The following is a 13,375-nucleotide window of genomic DNA, read 5'->3' as shown; positions in this document are numbered from 1 at the left end:
GTGGCCAAATCATGAACTCTTTTCACAGGCTGACTCAAATACACTGTATTGTAGCAAGATGGACTGGGAACCCGGTAACATAATTTTTTGCCTACCCAAATCTCCAGTTTTCTATAAACTGTATTCTGAGTCAGGCAATATACAGGATCAGATCCTAAGAAAGAACTGCAAGATTTGGCAAAGGTAACACCTTACAAAAATGAGGGACAATTGCCGAAGGCAGTCAATCTAGAAGATTGTTCAGACCATTAGAAGATTGTTCCATAATGAACTGCAGCATTTAAGGACATATTGAAATTCCTATTTGCTTCTTGCATTTTGTGCTTTATTTATAATTCATCCCTAAACATAACACAAAAATATTTAATTGATCCTAAATGTTGTAAGAAAACTGGTTTTGTTCTAAGGTACAGATCACCTTTAAAGGATTACCCCCCTACCTCATACAGCCATATAGGAAACATTATAAGAAAATGTTAGTGTGTCTGTAAATTAGTTCTGTAGTGTCTGTAATTTAGTTCAGTCTATACTGTAGTTTCCAGAGAACAAGCACAACCCCTTAAAACCTGTATTAATAACTAAATCGGTATTAAGCATATAATATTTAACAATATAAATACCTATGCAGCTTTTTTTCATCCATTCTACAAGCTAGAGTTCACATCAGATCATAGGAAATGCGACGCATATAAGAAAGGGGCAGGACATGTTGGATGGAAGTGTATGCAATCGTCTTAAAGAAGGAAGGACAACCTGTAGTACATAAGAACTCACAAGCCCATACAAAACACCAAAACAGAAATGTTATAATCTACAACACTGACTACAAAATCAATTTGTAAACACAGTTTGAATACAGTCTTTGAAAAACTGTAGAAAACAACAACAACAACAACAGAAAAAATTATACAAAAATCCCTGCAAACTACACTATTTATGTACAAAGCAGTATACAGCTACCATACAATCCAGGTTGTGATGCTGTTATGAGAGTTTCCCTTCACGTAATAATGTGCACCACAGAGCATCATTAAAAACAATTAAACATTAAAAACAATTACAGGACTTTTGAAAAATCAGACTAGAAGTATTGGACACTCTGGCATCAAACAGCATTGGCTCTGCAGCAGAATGTAGTTAGAAATTAAAGGTGATCAAAGGTTGGGTGAAGTGAGAAATCTCACAAATGTTATTGCCTCTCCAAATCCTGCATTAGCTTGTTGGTTATTTCCATCCTGGACTAGTAGAGACTTACTCAGTGGCTCAGTCATATGCTTTAGGCTTTTTCAATGTTTGGAGACTGGGTTTTCCACAAGACTGATAGTTGCAACTGCACAACCACCTAATAGATATATTAGGACTTGTATCAACCTGGTAGTGGGAAGTCACTCCTAGTGACTTCCCTCAAGCAGGGGAAGATGTCTCTGGGATGGTGGGCACATGCAAGGTTCCTTAGAGCCTTGTGCTAGGAAGCCCACTTATACAAGAAGTAAAGAAATTAACAGCACCTGGGCATCAGCAGCAGTTTGACTCATTCATAGCAGCAAATTTCAATTTAACATCAAACATGATCGGGAAGAAAAAATGAGGCAGGGAACCATTGTACAGTCTGTACTCAGGCACTGTTGCTGAGGACTTCACCAGGAGTCTTGCCTTGGAACTGCAGAGTGCAGAACTGCAGAGTTTGTGCTTTGTCTGAGCACCATAAAGAGAGACAGCCTCAATGTGTATATGGGAAGAAAGATCAATGAAGGAATATGCACTAAACACATTGTTTTGGTTAAATTGTGAGCAAGAACATAACACTTTCAAAAATAACATGGCAAAGATGAACAATTTGTTTATAGTTGGACTGCCTTTGAGACTTCACCAATCCAATTCCATTTTGCCTTTTTTTTTTTTTCCAGTACTTGAAGATACACTCTACATATCATTATTCAGACAAAGGAAATTGGGTAAATATTTTTCCTTCAAAGTCATCAATATGTCAGGGGAGAAGAAAATAAGTCATATTCCTGAGAGTTTTTCTGCTGGGAACAGGAGTTTCTACATAGTCTTTTATGGTGAACTATAGCTGAGGTGAATTGTCACAATGGACTATACACCTATCACAATAACAAATATGAAAAATATCTTAATCGTGGCCTTAGAAGTCACAGTAATAAAATCAAGGATAGTACAGAATAATATTACAGTACATTTTTTATAAAGTGCCCTTATTTATCCTTCTGTAAATTAATTTAAATGCAGCAATAAAAATAGATGCAGCTTAATGACATGAGAAACAGTTATACCTTTATATCTTCACAAAATGATTCTTTTGTGCCAAGTACTAAAGCTCAAAGCCTTTTTAATGATCATTACAGAAGTGAAAGTCAGAGGTGAGGTTTAATACCGCCTGTGGTTTTGGGGGGTTGTGCAACTGCTGTTGTGTTGCTACAACAAGGCTGCAACAACATAGTGAAGGCGAGGAAGCAAAGAAAAGCCAGACAGTTGCCAAAATAAATTTGTTCAAACACTGTTGCTGCAGCTTCTCAGATGAACAGTCTGCTCTTCCGAGTATCTAGTGCCAGAAAACTAATGATCCTGGCATGACGGAAAGCAAATCAGAAGTCTATATTAGTCATACGTTTTAAAATGGCACAAAGTTTGGAATTCCATGTGCTTTGAGAAAGAAATGGAGATCAGCTGTTTCTCAAGAAAGAAATGGGGAAAAAAACCCATAATGATAGTGATCCTTATTTTTGTGCTGTTTTAAATTCATTGATGGACTTGTAGCATAGAAACAATAAGGCAAAAAAGAAGCATCTTGGCAGAAATCTTTTAGATATAAGAATCAATGTAATCATAAGTAGCAGACAAAGACTATTCCCTAGGATGGGTTTATGAAATGACATATAACTTAATGGAGATAGGAAGGGACTTGATCTTTCCTGGAAGCTTGTGACTCCCATAGATTTCAGTGGGGCTTTCATGTAGTCAAAGAACTGCAGGCACAGGTTTTACTATAGCAAACACAGATTTTCAGAGACAGACAGAGCTTCTCACTGATTCAAATGGAAGGAACACATACCATTAAATGGTTCAAATGGCTTATTCTCTTTGAAGCAACTTCATGTGTTTCTTACAATACTGGCGCAGCATTTGTCTTCAAAGGGAAGCAATGAAAAAACAAATACAGTAGCAAAGTGCTCCACCTCTTCTGTAGTTTTAATGTACATGTGCTTTAGTTTCAATGAACAGATATTAAGAGAATGTCGACCTAGCTTGAGCAGTAAATGCATAAAGCAAATGCATAAGCACATAATTAAGCACGCAATTAACTGAGTCTTTGCCTGGTCTAGACTTTTCCATGTGCCAGTGTGCCGTCAGTGATTCAAAGGACAAAGAATATCACAGTTGCACAGACAAGGGCGGGGGCGGGACTGACAGAGCAGCAAACGAGATGAATGTATAAAGAAATGTTAATTTGTTTAGTAACTACACAGAAAACAAATCACTCTCCACTGTGCTTCAACATTGCCACCCCAGCACTACAAACACAAAAGGTTTGCCAGATGCGAATTAATGCATCAACACTCCTAGTGAAACTAAAAAGAGACTGGCCAGTACCAGCCCTCCCTGCTGAAATGTGAACCATGTAATTAGCTGAAGTGGCCAGCTCCTGGTTTATTTTCTATTTATTTAGTTGAGTAGCAACCCAACCTCATGTGGAATGACCAAATCAAGAAATGCAAGCCAAGAGTGAGTTACATTTTCCCAGAGAAATTGAAAGCTTTTTGATGGTTAAATACAGTGCTGCGCTGGATTAACACTGTATTAAATATTCAGTCAGTCTAAAAGTAGAGGAGTATACTAAACCAAATATTTTTACTTCTCTCACACCCACATTTAAGTAGAGAAACACCATTGTAATTATCTTTTGAAACATCCCTGAGTAACTATATCTACAGAATTATTACTTCAAAATCACAGTCTGCTATTCTAGTCCTATCAGAAGACCCAAATTTATTCCCCTTATGTGGGTGAGGTTTCTCTAGCATCTCATTCCTTGCTCTGCTAGTCTTCATCCAAAGAAGCACTCTTCAAAGGACAATACATCCCAAGTGGATACGTGTAAGCGTTTTCTAAGTGTTTCTCAATATTTAATTTTGTAGAGCTGCCTAGTCACATGTTGCTGGCATTTGTTTCCAGTTGCTACGCAGTTTCAAATGACAATGAAAAGTGTATGGACCAGTTTTCTAAAGCTGCTTTCAAGGCAAGCAATCTGTGCGGCTGCTCGTAAGAAAGTGCTACAGCTAAGAGGATGGAAAGTCGCCTATTAATGGGTGAGCCGTGCCATAAAACAGCTCAAGAATGATGGATAAACACTTGTCTGTTATTCTTGGATATAACTACCACCCGAGTCACAGCAAATTTCACTTGATGTGAGCCAGTAACCTTGGAGCGGGTGTTTTAGCATATCTACACACTGTCCCAGGCACATTTCTGGCACGTAATCCAGTCATAAAAATGTCTTCAAATGCAAACTGAGAGAAGCAGCAGCTATCTATAGGTTAACTCTGGATATGGTAATACCTATGACTGAAGAAAAGAGAAGACCACCTGCCAAACTCTTCTTTGAATATCCTACAATTCCATCCCTCACAAACACACACAAAAATCCTTAAGATGCTGTAGGGGGCCTCTGGAAAAGGTCTCCACCTCTAATACTTGTTAGAGACCTACAGAATTCACAGTGGTTCAATATTTGTTAAATTATATAGGCCATTTTGCCATTGTAGCCATGGCATGCAAGTGAGGACAAAAATGCAGTGGCAAGAAAAATATTGCATGACGACAAATGTTTAAATGGGGACTACTCTGACAATGGATTTGATCTTGCACACCATTAATCATGCAAGTAGCCTTGGCTGGCTCAGGTCTGTGTGCATTTTCAGAGATATTTATATGAATGCAGATGAGCAAAAGCAGATTATATTTATATTTTAATAGCTTCTACAGGGCCAAGTAACACTCTACATTAAATACATTATTCCTGTTTAAAGGCACTACAGGTCTGACCACAGACACTAAATGGCCTACTTTCTTAAATGTTTCAGCCCTGTTTTCTACCATTGTTACATTTGCCATATGCTCATATTCTGATTAATTCTGAGAACTGAGAGCTACCCCAAAATTGCACAAATCTTGTTCTGTGGGTAGAGCCTCCCAAGGCCACATGGTTTAGCTTCACTATAGAACATTGCTAATATTATAGTATAATGTCATTCACCAGTGTCTTATAATTGCTGAGTATTAAGAAGCACTTTAAAAACACTTCACAGGGTGATTATTGTGACTGCAATTTCTTCTGACAGGATGACTCTGCTATACTATGTTGACAAAACACCATCTCGTTAATTCAAATGCCATGTGCTCTAAAAAACATTTCTCTGACATTAGACAGTTATATTAATTGTTACTCTGCAAAAGAGAGAGAGATGTATAATCAATATACTGGTCTAAATCCTGAAATTCTGGTTTATTCTTCATTCAGTCGTAACCCTGGAAAATTTTATTAACCTTATATGGAATTTGGCTTAGCAATGAATTCAGGATTTAGCCATTCTCTGAAATATGACATCTACTTGAAAGATGGCTTTCACTTCATACCAAATACTACTGATGATCACATTCAGAAATCCCAATTTCTTAGAGCAATGGATTCAGAATTTGTTTATAGCTCACTATCAAGCACCCAATCATTACATCCATGATCAGTCTTAGTAGTACTTTACTTTAATAGTCACATCTGCATGAGGGATCCCTCTGACATCAGTGGAGCAGGGCGAATAGTAAGGTGCTGCCTGTTTTGATTAAGAATGGCGGAACTGAGCCAATGGTGTTCCGTATTTTGTACATGAGGCATGGATTTAGTGAAGGAACTACCACCTCTGCAATGATACCACTTTTATGATGCATTGTGTTCACAAAGCAGCACAGCCCCATCATAAAATAAAGGCTGCACCTGCCCTGGGACACCTGATAAAAACACATCATATGCACATACAAATCTATGGTCTTGTCATGATGTTAAGTACTAGTTGTACTGATCCAGCCAAATGCCTGTTGTAACTTATTGAATTCTATACATTAACCTTTCCCCTGGATCCAAGTTCAGTGTAAAGTACAACTAGGCACAAAAAGACAGTGCTTGTTATAATTAAAACAAATAGAAATCTTTATGGACATTTTCAAAATATGTATTTTTAGCTATACACTGCTAAATAGATCAAGCATGCCACAAAAGTCACCAAAACACCTGAAGATTTATGTGGTGTTATGTTTTTCTTGTATTTGTGACCCTGAGTCCCTGTAGTGAATCATACTGGCATTTAGATTTTCCCATTTTGCAGCATTTACATTCTCTGTGTCTTGAATGAAAGGAGAGGTGGGTGAGAGCACATTGCACTGAATGGAGTATTCTCCAGCTGCATCATCAGTAACACAAGGGAGACAGATGGTTATGGATCATTGCTTGGCAAAGACACTATGACTTGATGATATCTTCTCTAAGTTTCAGCTAAGAAATTAAGTAAGCAGAAACTGTAGATGTTAAAAAAAAAAAAAAAGGGAAAATAAAATAAAATAAAATAAAATAAAAAAAAAAAGAGAAATCTTCTTTAATTGTGATATCTTTTGCCAGAGGATAGCTTCAGGGCTTATTAAAGGTGGAGCTAGGAATCTCTTCCCTTAGTTTTCATGTTTCCAAGGCTCTTCTTCAACAACACTGAAGTCTGCAGATTTGCCATTGGTTGCCAGTGTTACCTGCAAGTAATTATCATCAACAACTGACTTAAAGGTCAAGGCACTTTGACAAGAAAGGTCCTAAGTTTTATATGGAAGGTCATGATATTTACAGGAATTATATACACCATGTCTTATTACATATGTAAAACATATTTATTCAGAATTCACAACACTCTCAAATAATGAGACTCCTGTTCATTTATTATATGGACTAGAAAATAGTTGCAGTAGGAAAAAGTTCCTTTCTATCTCTTACAGATTTCTCTGGATTATTTTTAAAATTACTTTTTTTTTTTTTAATGTAGAAAGTAATAATTTTTCAGTCAAATTCCTTAGTAAGCAGAATACATGATGCAAGGACATGAAACATATGCAAGGCCATAGTAATAATAGATGTGTATCTATAGAAACTACAATCACACCACATTTAAAGAAATGGAGGAGAAGATATGCTATGGATGTATTGTTGATCATACCACTATTTCTAATGATGTAGTGAAAGATTTTGGCTATAGTCAGAACAAAAATTTATAGTAATGCTATGTTTGTCTCAGACAAAGTACAGAAAAACATCACTCTTGCCTGTAAAACTATGTGCTAAAGGTTTTAGCTTTTAAGGATGGTAGAAGACCTATAGTGATCTACCATCTCACAGTAAACACTAGCCAGTACATTACATCCCAGGAATCAATATAAATAAACCCATGCTTCAAGAAAGATAGTTCCAGACAAATTACTTTAAAAGTTTAAAAAATGTAAAATGTCAATTTGATTTTACAAAAGTGATCTAGATCTTTATAACTGTGAGAGAACCTTTCATTTAAGTATAAATGGATGGCTCACTCTTGCCTAACTTACCTTGTAAGTTAACATTCTCAGCTTCAAATGAAAACTTAAAGACAGCTGAAATTCCACATGCTGGATAAACTGGATGTATGGAAGCATTGGGACATGGACACGTGACAAAATGCACTGATTTTTGAAACAAAGTCAGACTTTTTCTTAGATAAGTGAAAGGGGGAAACATGCAAATACAGGAATGAACAGCTTATTCAGAAATGAAAATCATATAGAGTCATGTGAAACATGATAGTAAAAAAATACAAAAATATCATCCACTAACAACCACTCTGCCCCCATATAAAGGTAAACTACTTATTAAAAATATACATTGACCATGCAAAGTTATAACTACTAGCATTATACATAGAATATATTACAAAAAGTAAATACAAAGGACATGCTAGTAGATTAGCTTTACCAAATTCTGACCAGAGTTGCAGTGAGCTTTTCAACCCAACAGTGCATTTGGCTGGATGAAGAGTTATCTCTTCAGATTTAACAGCTGGCTGTTTTGAAGTCCCAAATCATATACTCTGTAGATGACTTCCATATGATCCAAATGCTTTGCAAATGTCAGCATATATTCATAGCTTATAAAAAAGATCGTAACATCGCATCCTTTTGACAGCTTGCCAACAGGCACATGGACAAGTCAAAGGACCTGCTCAGACTCAGTCTTGTGCTCAATCCAGTAAACAAACCCTGGTTCTTTTCATGAGTTTAAAAGTGCAAAATGAGATCGCAAGCAGAGCACACATAAAACAAGGAAAATGGACAAACACTTCTGTCTCATAAATCACTGGTCCCATATTTTAATTAAAATGTCTGGTTAGGATGACATATCACACCATTAATTCAAGTGTTTGAGGTAAGCTAATGCCTCAACTGAAGGAAATGATATGAGAAACTGAAGGAGAAAAGAAAGAGCAGCAAGTGTTGCATCAATGGGCTAATACTTTCTAGCTTAACTTGGATCTCTGTGCAAATCTAAGAGACTGGAAGGAGATAAAATTATCAGTATTCAATTCCATGAACCTATTTCAGACTGATATTAGTAGCTAAATTTGTCTTAAACCCACTGAAATTAGCATAGTCTATTTCAGTGAAAAACAGTTTTGCAAAATTTTTAAAAGGAGTTAACCAAAAAGTGTGTGTTTGTGCACCCGTGACTATTTTTAATGAAAAAAAATATTCTATCAAGTGAGATCTTTCTTTTCAGAAAGCTTCTTTTTTCCTTCAAATTTTTATCTCTTCTGTTTCCTTTCCTTTTTTTTTTTTTTTTGGAGAAATAGAAATTTAATGACAAATTTTAATTTTGTGTAAGCATGTATTCTTTTTCCTTTTCAAAATTATTTTTCTTTAATTTTTCTCATGGAAAAAGAGTGGGTCAAAAGAGGAAGGGGAGAGCCATGTGAGAACAAAATGTTTGTTTTACTTTTTAAAAATAGTGCTATTTAATATGTGGAAGATTCAAGGAAAAAATGAGGATAAGATGAAAGTTTTTTGTTTCTTGAACTCAGTATTACTTGAAATGACTTTGAATTACCTGGAAATTCAGGTTTGGCCTGACATTACCTAGAAGTAAGAATTACTAAAAAATATATTCTAAAGAACATTTCCAGCCAGGCTGGAGATAGGTGAAAAAGATGGAATAGAACTTACAATACAGTGATCTGACAATGGACTTAGTGTAGGAATTCACAGTTAGAATCTGTTTGGATAAATGGCTAAGGTAGGCTCACTGGCAAATTCACTGTGTCAAAGACAGTGTACAGGATCACATCAGAGTATTAATAAATACAAAAAGGACTATGAAATTAAAAGCTCCAGCTTGTTTCACTTTCTTTCTCCTCCTCTTCAAAAACTCTCTCTTGATTTTTAACTGCCCCATCCTAGTGGTAGGTGCCTACTAAACTTTTAACCACTAACCTCCCCAACTGTTTTCTCATTCAACTGGTGGGGTTTCCCAAGCTCACTTTGCTCTGATCAAGACATTATTACTATTAATAATCCATGTTAGTTACAGCAAGGATTAGAGAGACAATACAATGTTTGTGTCTTAATAACTTAGGAAAAATGACAGAAGCAAAGCATAAGCATGCTGTATGAGTGCAGGAGCATTCTGATGCTAAAGTGCATTCAACATGTCCATCACCAAGCAGCATATAATGGATGGCAGTCAGCAAATGACAACATCTGAATCTGAATTGCATCTACCCTTCATTTGGGTTGGGAATTTAAGTTCTGTGTTGCCATAGGAAATTAAGTAAATGTCCATAGGAGGGGATGCCATACTCTCTGTGTCTTGGCATATTCCATAATATGCTGCCATCTTGCCTTTTGATATGTAAACAATGTACATGATTATTTCCCCTCAAATTACAACTTTTAAGAAGAGTGCAAAAAAACATCTTTTGAACTGCTCAAACTCATTCAAAATGTCTGGGGTTCACGGACCTTGTCACATTGTTATTTGCAGAGTGATTTGAAAAATACATGCAGGTTAAAAAATAAGACAAAATAAAGCATGCAGTGCTATATACATGTCTCGATATCCATAAATGTGAAAGGTACCTTGCACTCATCTACTATGACTGAGTTGTGAGCTGCAAAAACACATTGGTTTGAGTTGTTTTCCCTATGATTCTTCATGTCGTCATAGATTGACTGAGTTTTGGTCATTTCAATGTCTTCATGCCCTTTATGATGGGAATCAATAGTGTCAAGTTCTGCCTTTGAAAGGTGGTAGACAATGCCAGCACCAAAAGAATCCCCCACTACATTGACTGACGTTCTCATCCGGTCCCTACAAAAGAAGCAAAAGACAGAGGTTGAATGACATGAGACGAAGAAAAACTAAGGCATGGAAGTCCTGTTAATGTTACAGCTTACTGCATTTATTTCAAAAAATTTAAGGCATCTTTAGAACAGAAAGATGGCAGCTTTCAAGTGAAATTGAAAAAGCTTACTTTCCCAAGGAACTTGTTCAGACAGGGAGAATGTGCAAACTCTAGCTGCTCATACTCATGGATTTTGGCAAAGAACATGCACTAGAGATACAGACAAACTGCAGAGCTGTGCTTGACTGAGATCTTCCCAGTGCCTGCTTCTGGAGCTGGAAGTTTCAGTGCCAAAGGCTTACATCATTGCCCTTTGTTTAATGTGAATTTATCAGAGCACTTAATGGAGCCAGATAAAAGGATTTTGGATCTGATTAAGTGTTCTCACTTCTGGGACAGATTAACAAATGGCCTCTCCCTTTTATTCTCAGTGAGCAAACTGGGGGGAAAAGAAGCCTGCAATATCTCCATAAAGCTCAGGCCATTGAAGCTCCTCTCCTGGCACCATCTTTACAGGTGGTCATCTGCTAGCATGGCAGCATGCCAACTCACACTACTGTACGCCAGAGCTTGGCATATGAGCCAGACAAATATAGGTCATGGCCTACAAAACGATGAGTCTGTGATGGTATTTCAGTAAAAAGTGCCCTTCATTGTAGGAGGGTGCCAACAGAGGCTCACATGCTTCGTTACAAATAAATGTGCTTGTTGGCACTTCCTGGACAAGCTGCCATTGGACAGCCACACCACATTTCTCCTGTCTTGTTTTTAGAGTGTGGCTCTATCTGTCAGAAGTGAACTCATGGTTGTGGATTTTCAGAGTTCTGCCCCAAACTTGACCAAAGTTCTGCAAAAATGTGAGATGTCTTAAAGAACACTGAAGTACTATGGGCTCCTGCTATCTTTCCTGCTGCAGGCAGGCTGCATTACACATGTTGAAATCATTTACAGTCTGACTTGCCTCTTCATATCTGAACTAAAGCTAAGGCTCCTAAAAATCTTCTGACTGATGTTTACAATTTAAACCTACTGCAGCAGCTGAGTCTAGCTTTGTCAAATAGGTCAGAGAAATTATTAATTCTCAGAGGTATATCCACAAAGACTAACTTACACAAAATGGGCAGGTTGAACAGTGTGGACATTTGCCAAGAGACAGAAAAGCCAGCACGCAAGACCCCATTTCCCATGCCAGTGATTAATTTGAAAACACTGTTTCTAGTATTTCCGGTACTAGGTTTGTGTGACATGTCCTTTTCCCATAGAACACTGAGGAAAAAAATCCTTAAACTGATAAAACTGATAAACACTGAGAAAAAAAACCTCAAACTGATAGATGTTCATTACCTGAGCCTATTCATGGCCACACAAACTTTTGAGCCCCTTTGAACATCTTTACTATAAATATCTGTAAATCTGCCTTTCCCAGCTGTGGAACTGTATTCCCTTTCAAGTTTCTCCTCTCCCTTTCTACATAATCAGGCTTATTTAGAGCTTGTGGTATACTGTGTCAGTTGAAGCAGTCTTTTGTCATCAAAAGAATACCTACAAGGAAAAAACCCTGCCAATAATCCCCTCCAAAACCAAACAAACCAGCAACCCATAGGAGGAAAACATCCTATCAGTTTTGCTCACACCAATGAAATGCTTTATACAGTTCTCATCCCATGCCTGTGAGAGAGTGTTCTAAACCTGGTCAGAGTGACAGATTAGGAAAATACGACTTTCCGAATGTAATATTGAATTGAGACCATCGAATATGTTGAACTTGGCAATATAGCTCCTGAAAAAGATCATGTGCTTAATATTTTGTATGAGTAGTATTAAATTTTGAAAGGATTCATGGATGCCAGATGATGGAGAGGCAGTATAGTATGCCAAAAAAGCAAGGTGGAGAGAGTATATAAACATAATTTAGGCACAATTCAAATCTGAAAAGGTTGTTTGAGGAGATGTTTCAGCCCATGTGCATGTACTACTGGCCAAGAGATTCAGTGATACAAACTGCACACTGCTGTAGAACATTCTTTACTGCATGAACTGGAGTAAATAAGTAAGTTCTTCATAATAGAAAGGACAAAGTCTCAGCTATCAGGAATCAACAGCAAAGTGCCTTTGACCTCTTTTAGGCCAAAGAAAACCCTAAGAACCAAGGCAACTGTACTTACTCTTTTATTAAACACAACCAAGCAATTCCAGCTATGCTGGAAAAATGTAAACAAAATCAACATAGGAAAGTTGCAGTCTAGTGAATGACTTGCCTCAATACAGCTACTTCTGCATTGTCCATGACAGCTTCCGAGAGGAATAATGGGACTGAAAGTCAAAGTTCTCTCTCAAAAGCCCACTCAACATCTGGTAGGAAGACCAGGTGACATGTTTAACTTGCCTTACCTCTTTGTCATTTTAGGCAAAAGCTCCCATTTTCTATAGTTTAATTTGATTTATATAAGGTCCTGTTCATAAAATCCAGACATCAACTGGGTCTGAATATTCTGAATTTAGATCTAAAGCCAATGAACAGAGTCAGAACTCAGGCAATCTTTTTCTTAGTTACTGAATGAAGGTTTAAATACTGGATAAGACATCCAAGCCCATTTTCTCTAATTCCTCTCTCTTAACTGCAAAATACCACTGTATTTGAGGTTGTGCTACGATATTTGCCAAGCTTGTCAGTTTCACATCTAGAAAGCAGCCAGCTTTTGTCTAGAGTAAAGGAAACTGGCATATAATTACTGTCCTAGTACATGTCACTGCTGTGTTGTGCTTAAACTCAGAAACTACTAGCGTTGTGAAATCTTTGGAAACTTGTCTGAGCTGACACTGTGTATGCATGCATGGGAGAGGGAAAGGTTGAGTAACCTAATCACTAGATATTGAGGAGGCTTGAGAAGAAATTGATA

At 37.1% G+C, this 13,375-nt stretch overlaps 1 protein-coding gene across 1 annotated transcript in view; it reads right to left on the bottom strand.

Annotated features, from left to right (window-relative positions):
• Positions 1-6,282: 6,282 nt before the first annotated feature.
• The window catches only part of SLC1A2 (solute carrier family 1 member 2), a 93,436-nt gene continuing 86,343 nt past the window's right edge, over positions 6,283-13,375 (bottom strand). Inside the window, exons 10-11 of the mRNA XM_082058115.1 lie at positions 10,210-10,441; positions 6,283-6,810 (exon numbers count right to left, since the gene is read on the bottom strand). Of these exons, the coding sequence (XP_081914241.1) occupies positions 6,736-6,810; positions 10,210-10,441 (307 nt within the window). The 3' untranslated portion in view covers positions 6,283-6,735. The remainder of the gene's footprint in view (positions 6,811-10,209; positions 10,442-13,375) is intronic.

This window comes from Streptopelia decaocto, assembly GCF_964273445.1.
Source record: "Streptopelia decaocto genome assembly, chromosome: 7".
Taxonomy (NCBI): Eukaryota; Metazoa; Chordata; class Aves; order Columbiformes; family Columbidae; genus Streptopelia; species Streptopelia decaocto.
This window is presented reverse-complemented; position numbering and strand designations above follow the sequence as displayed.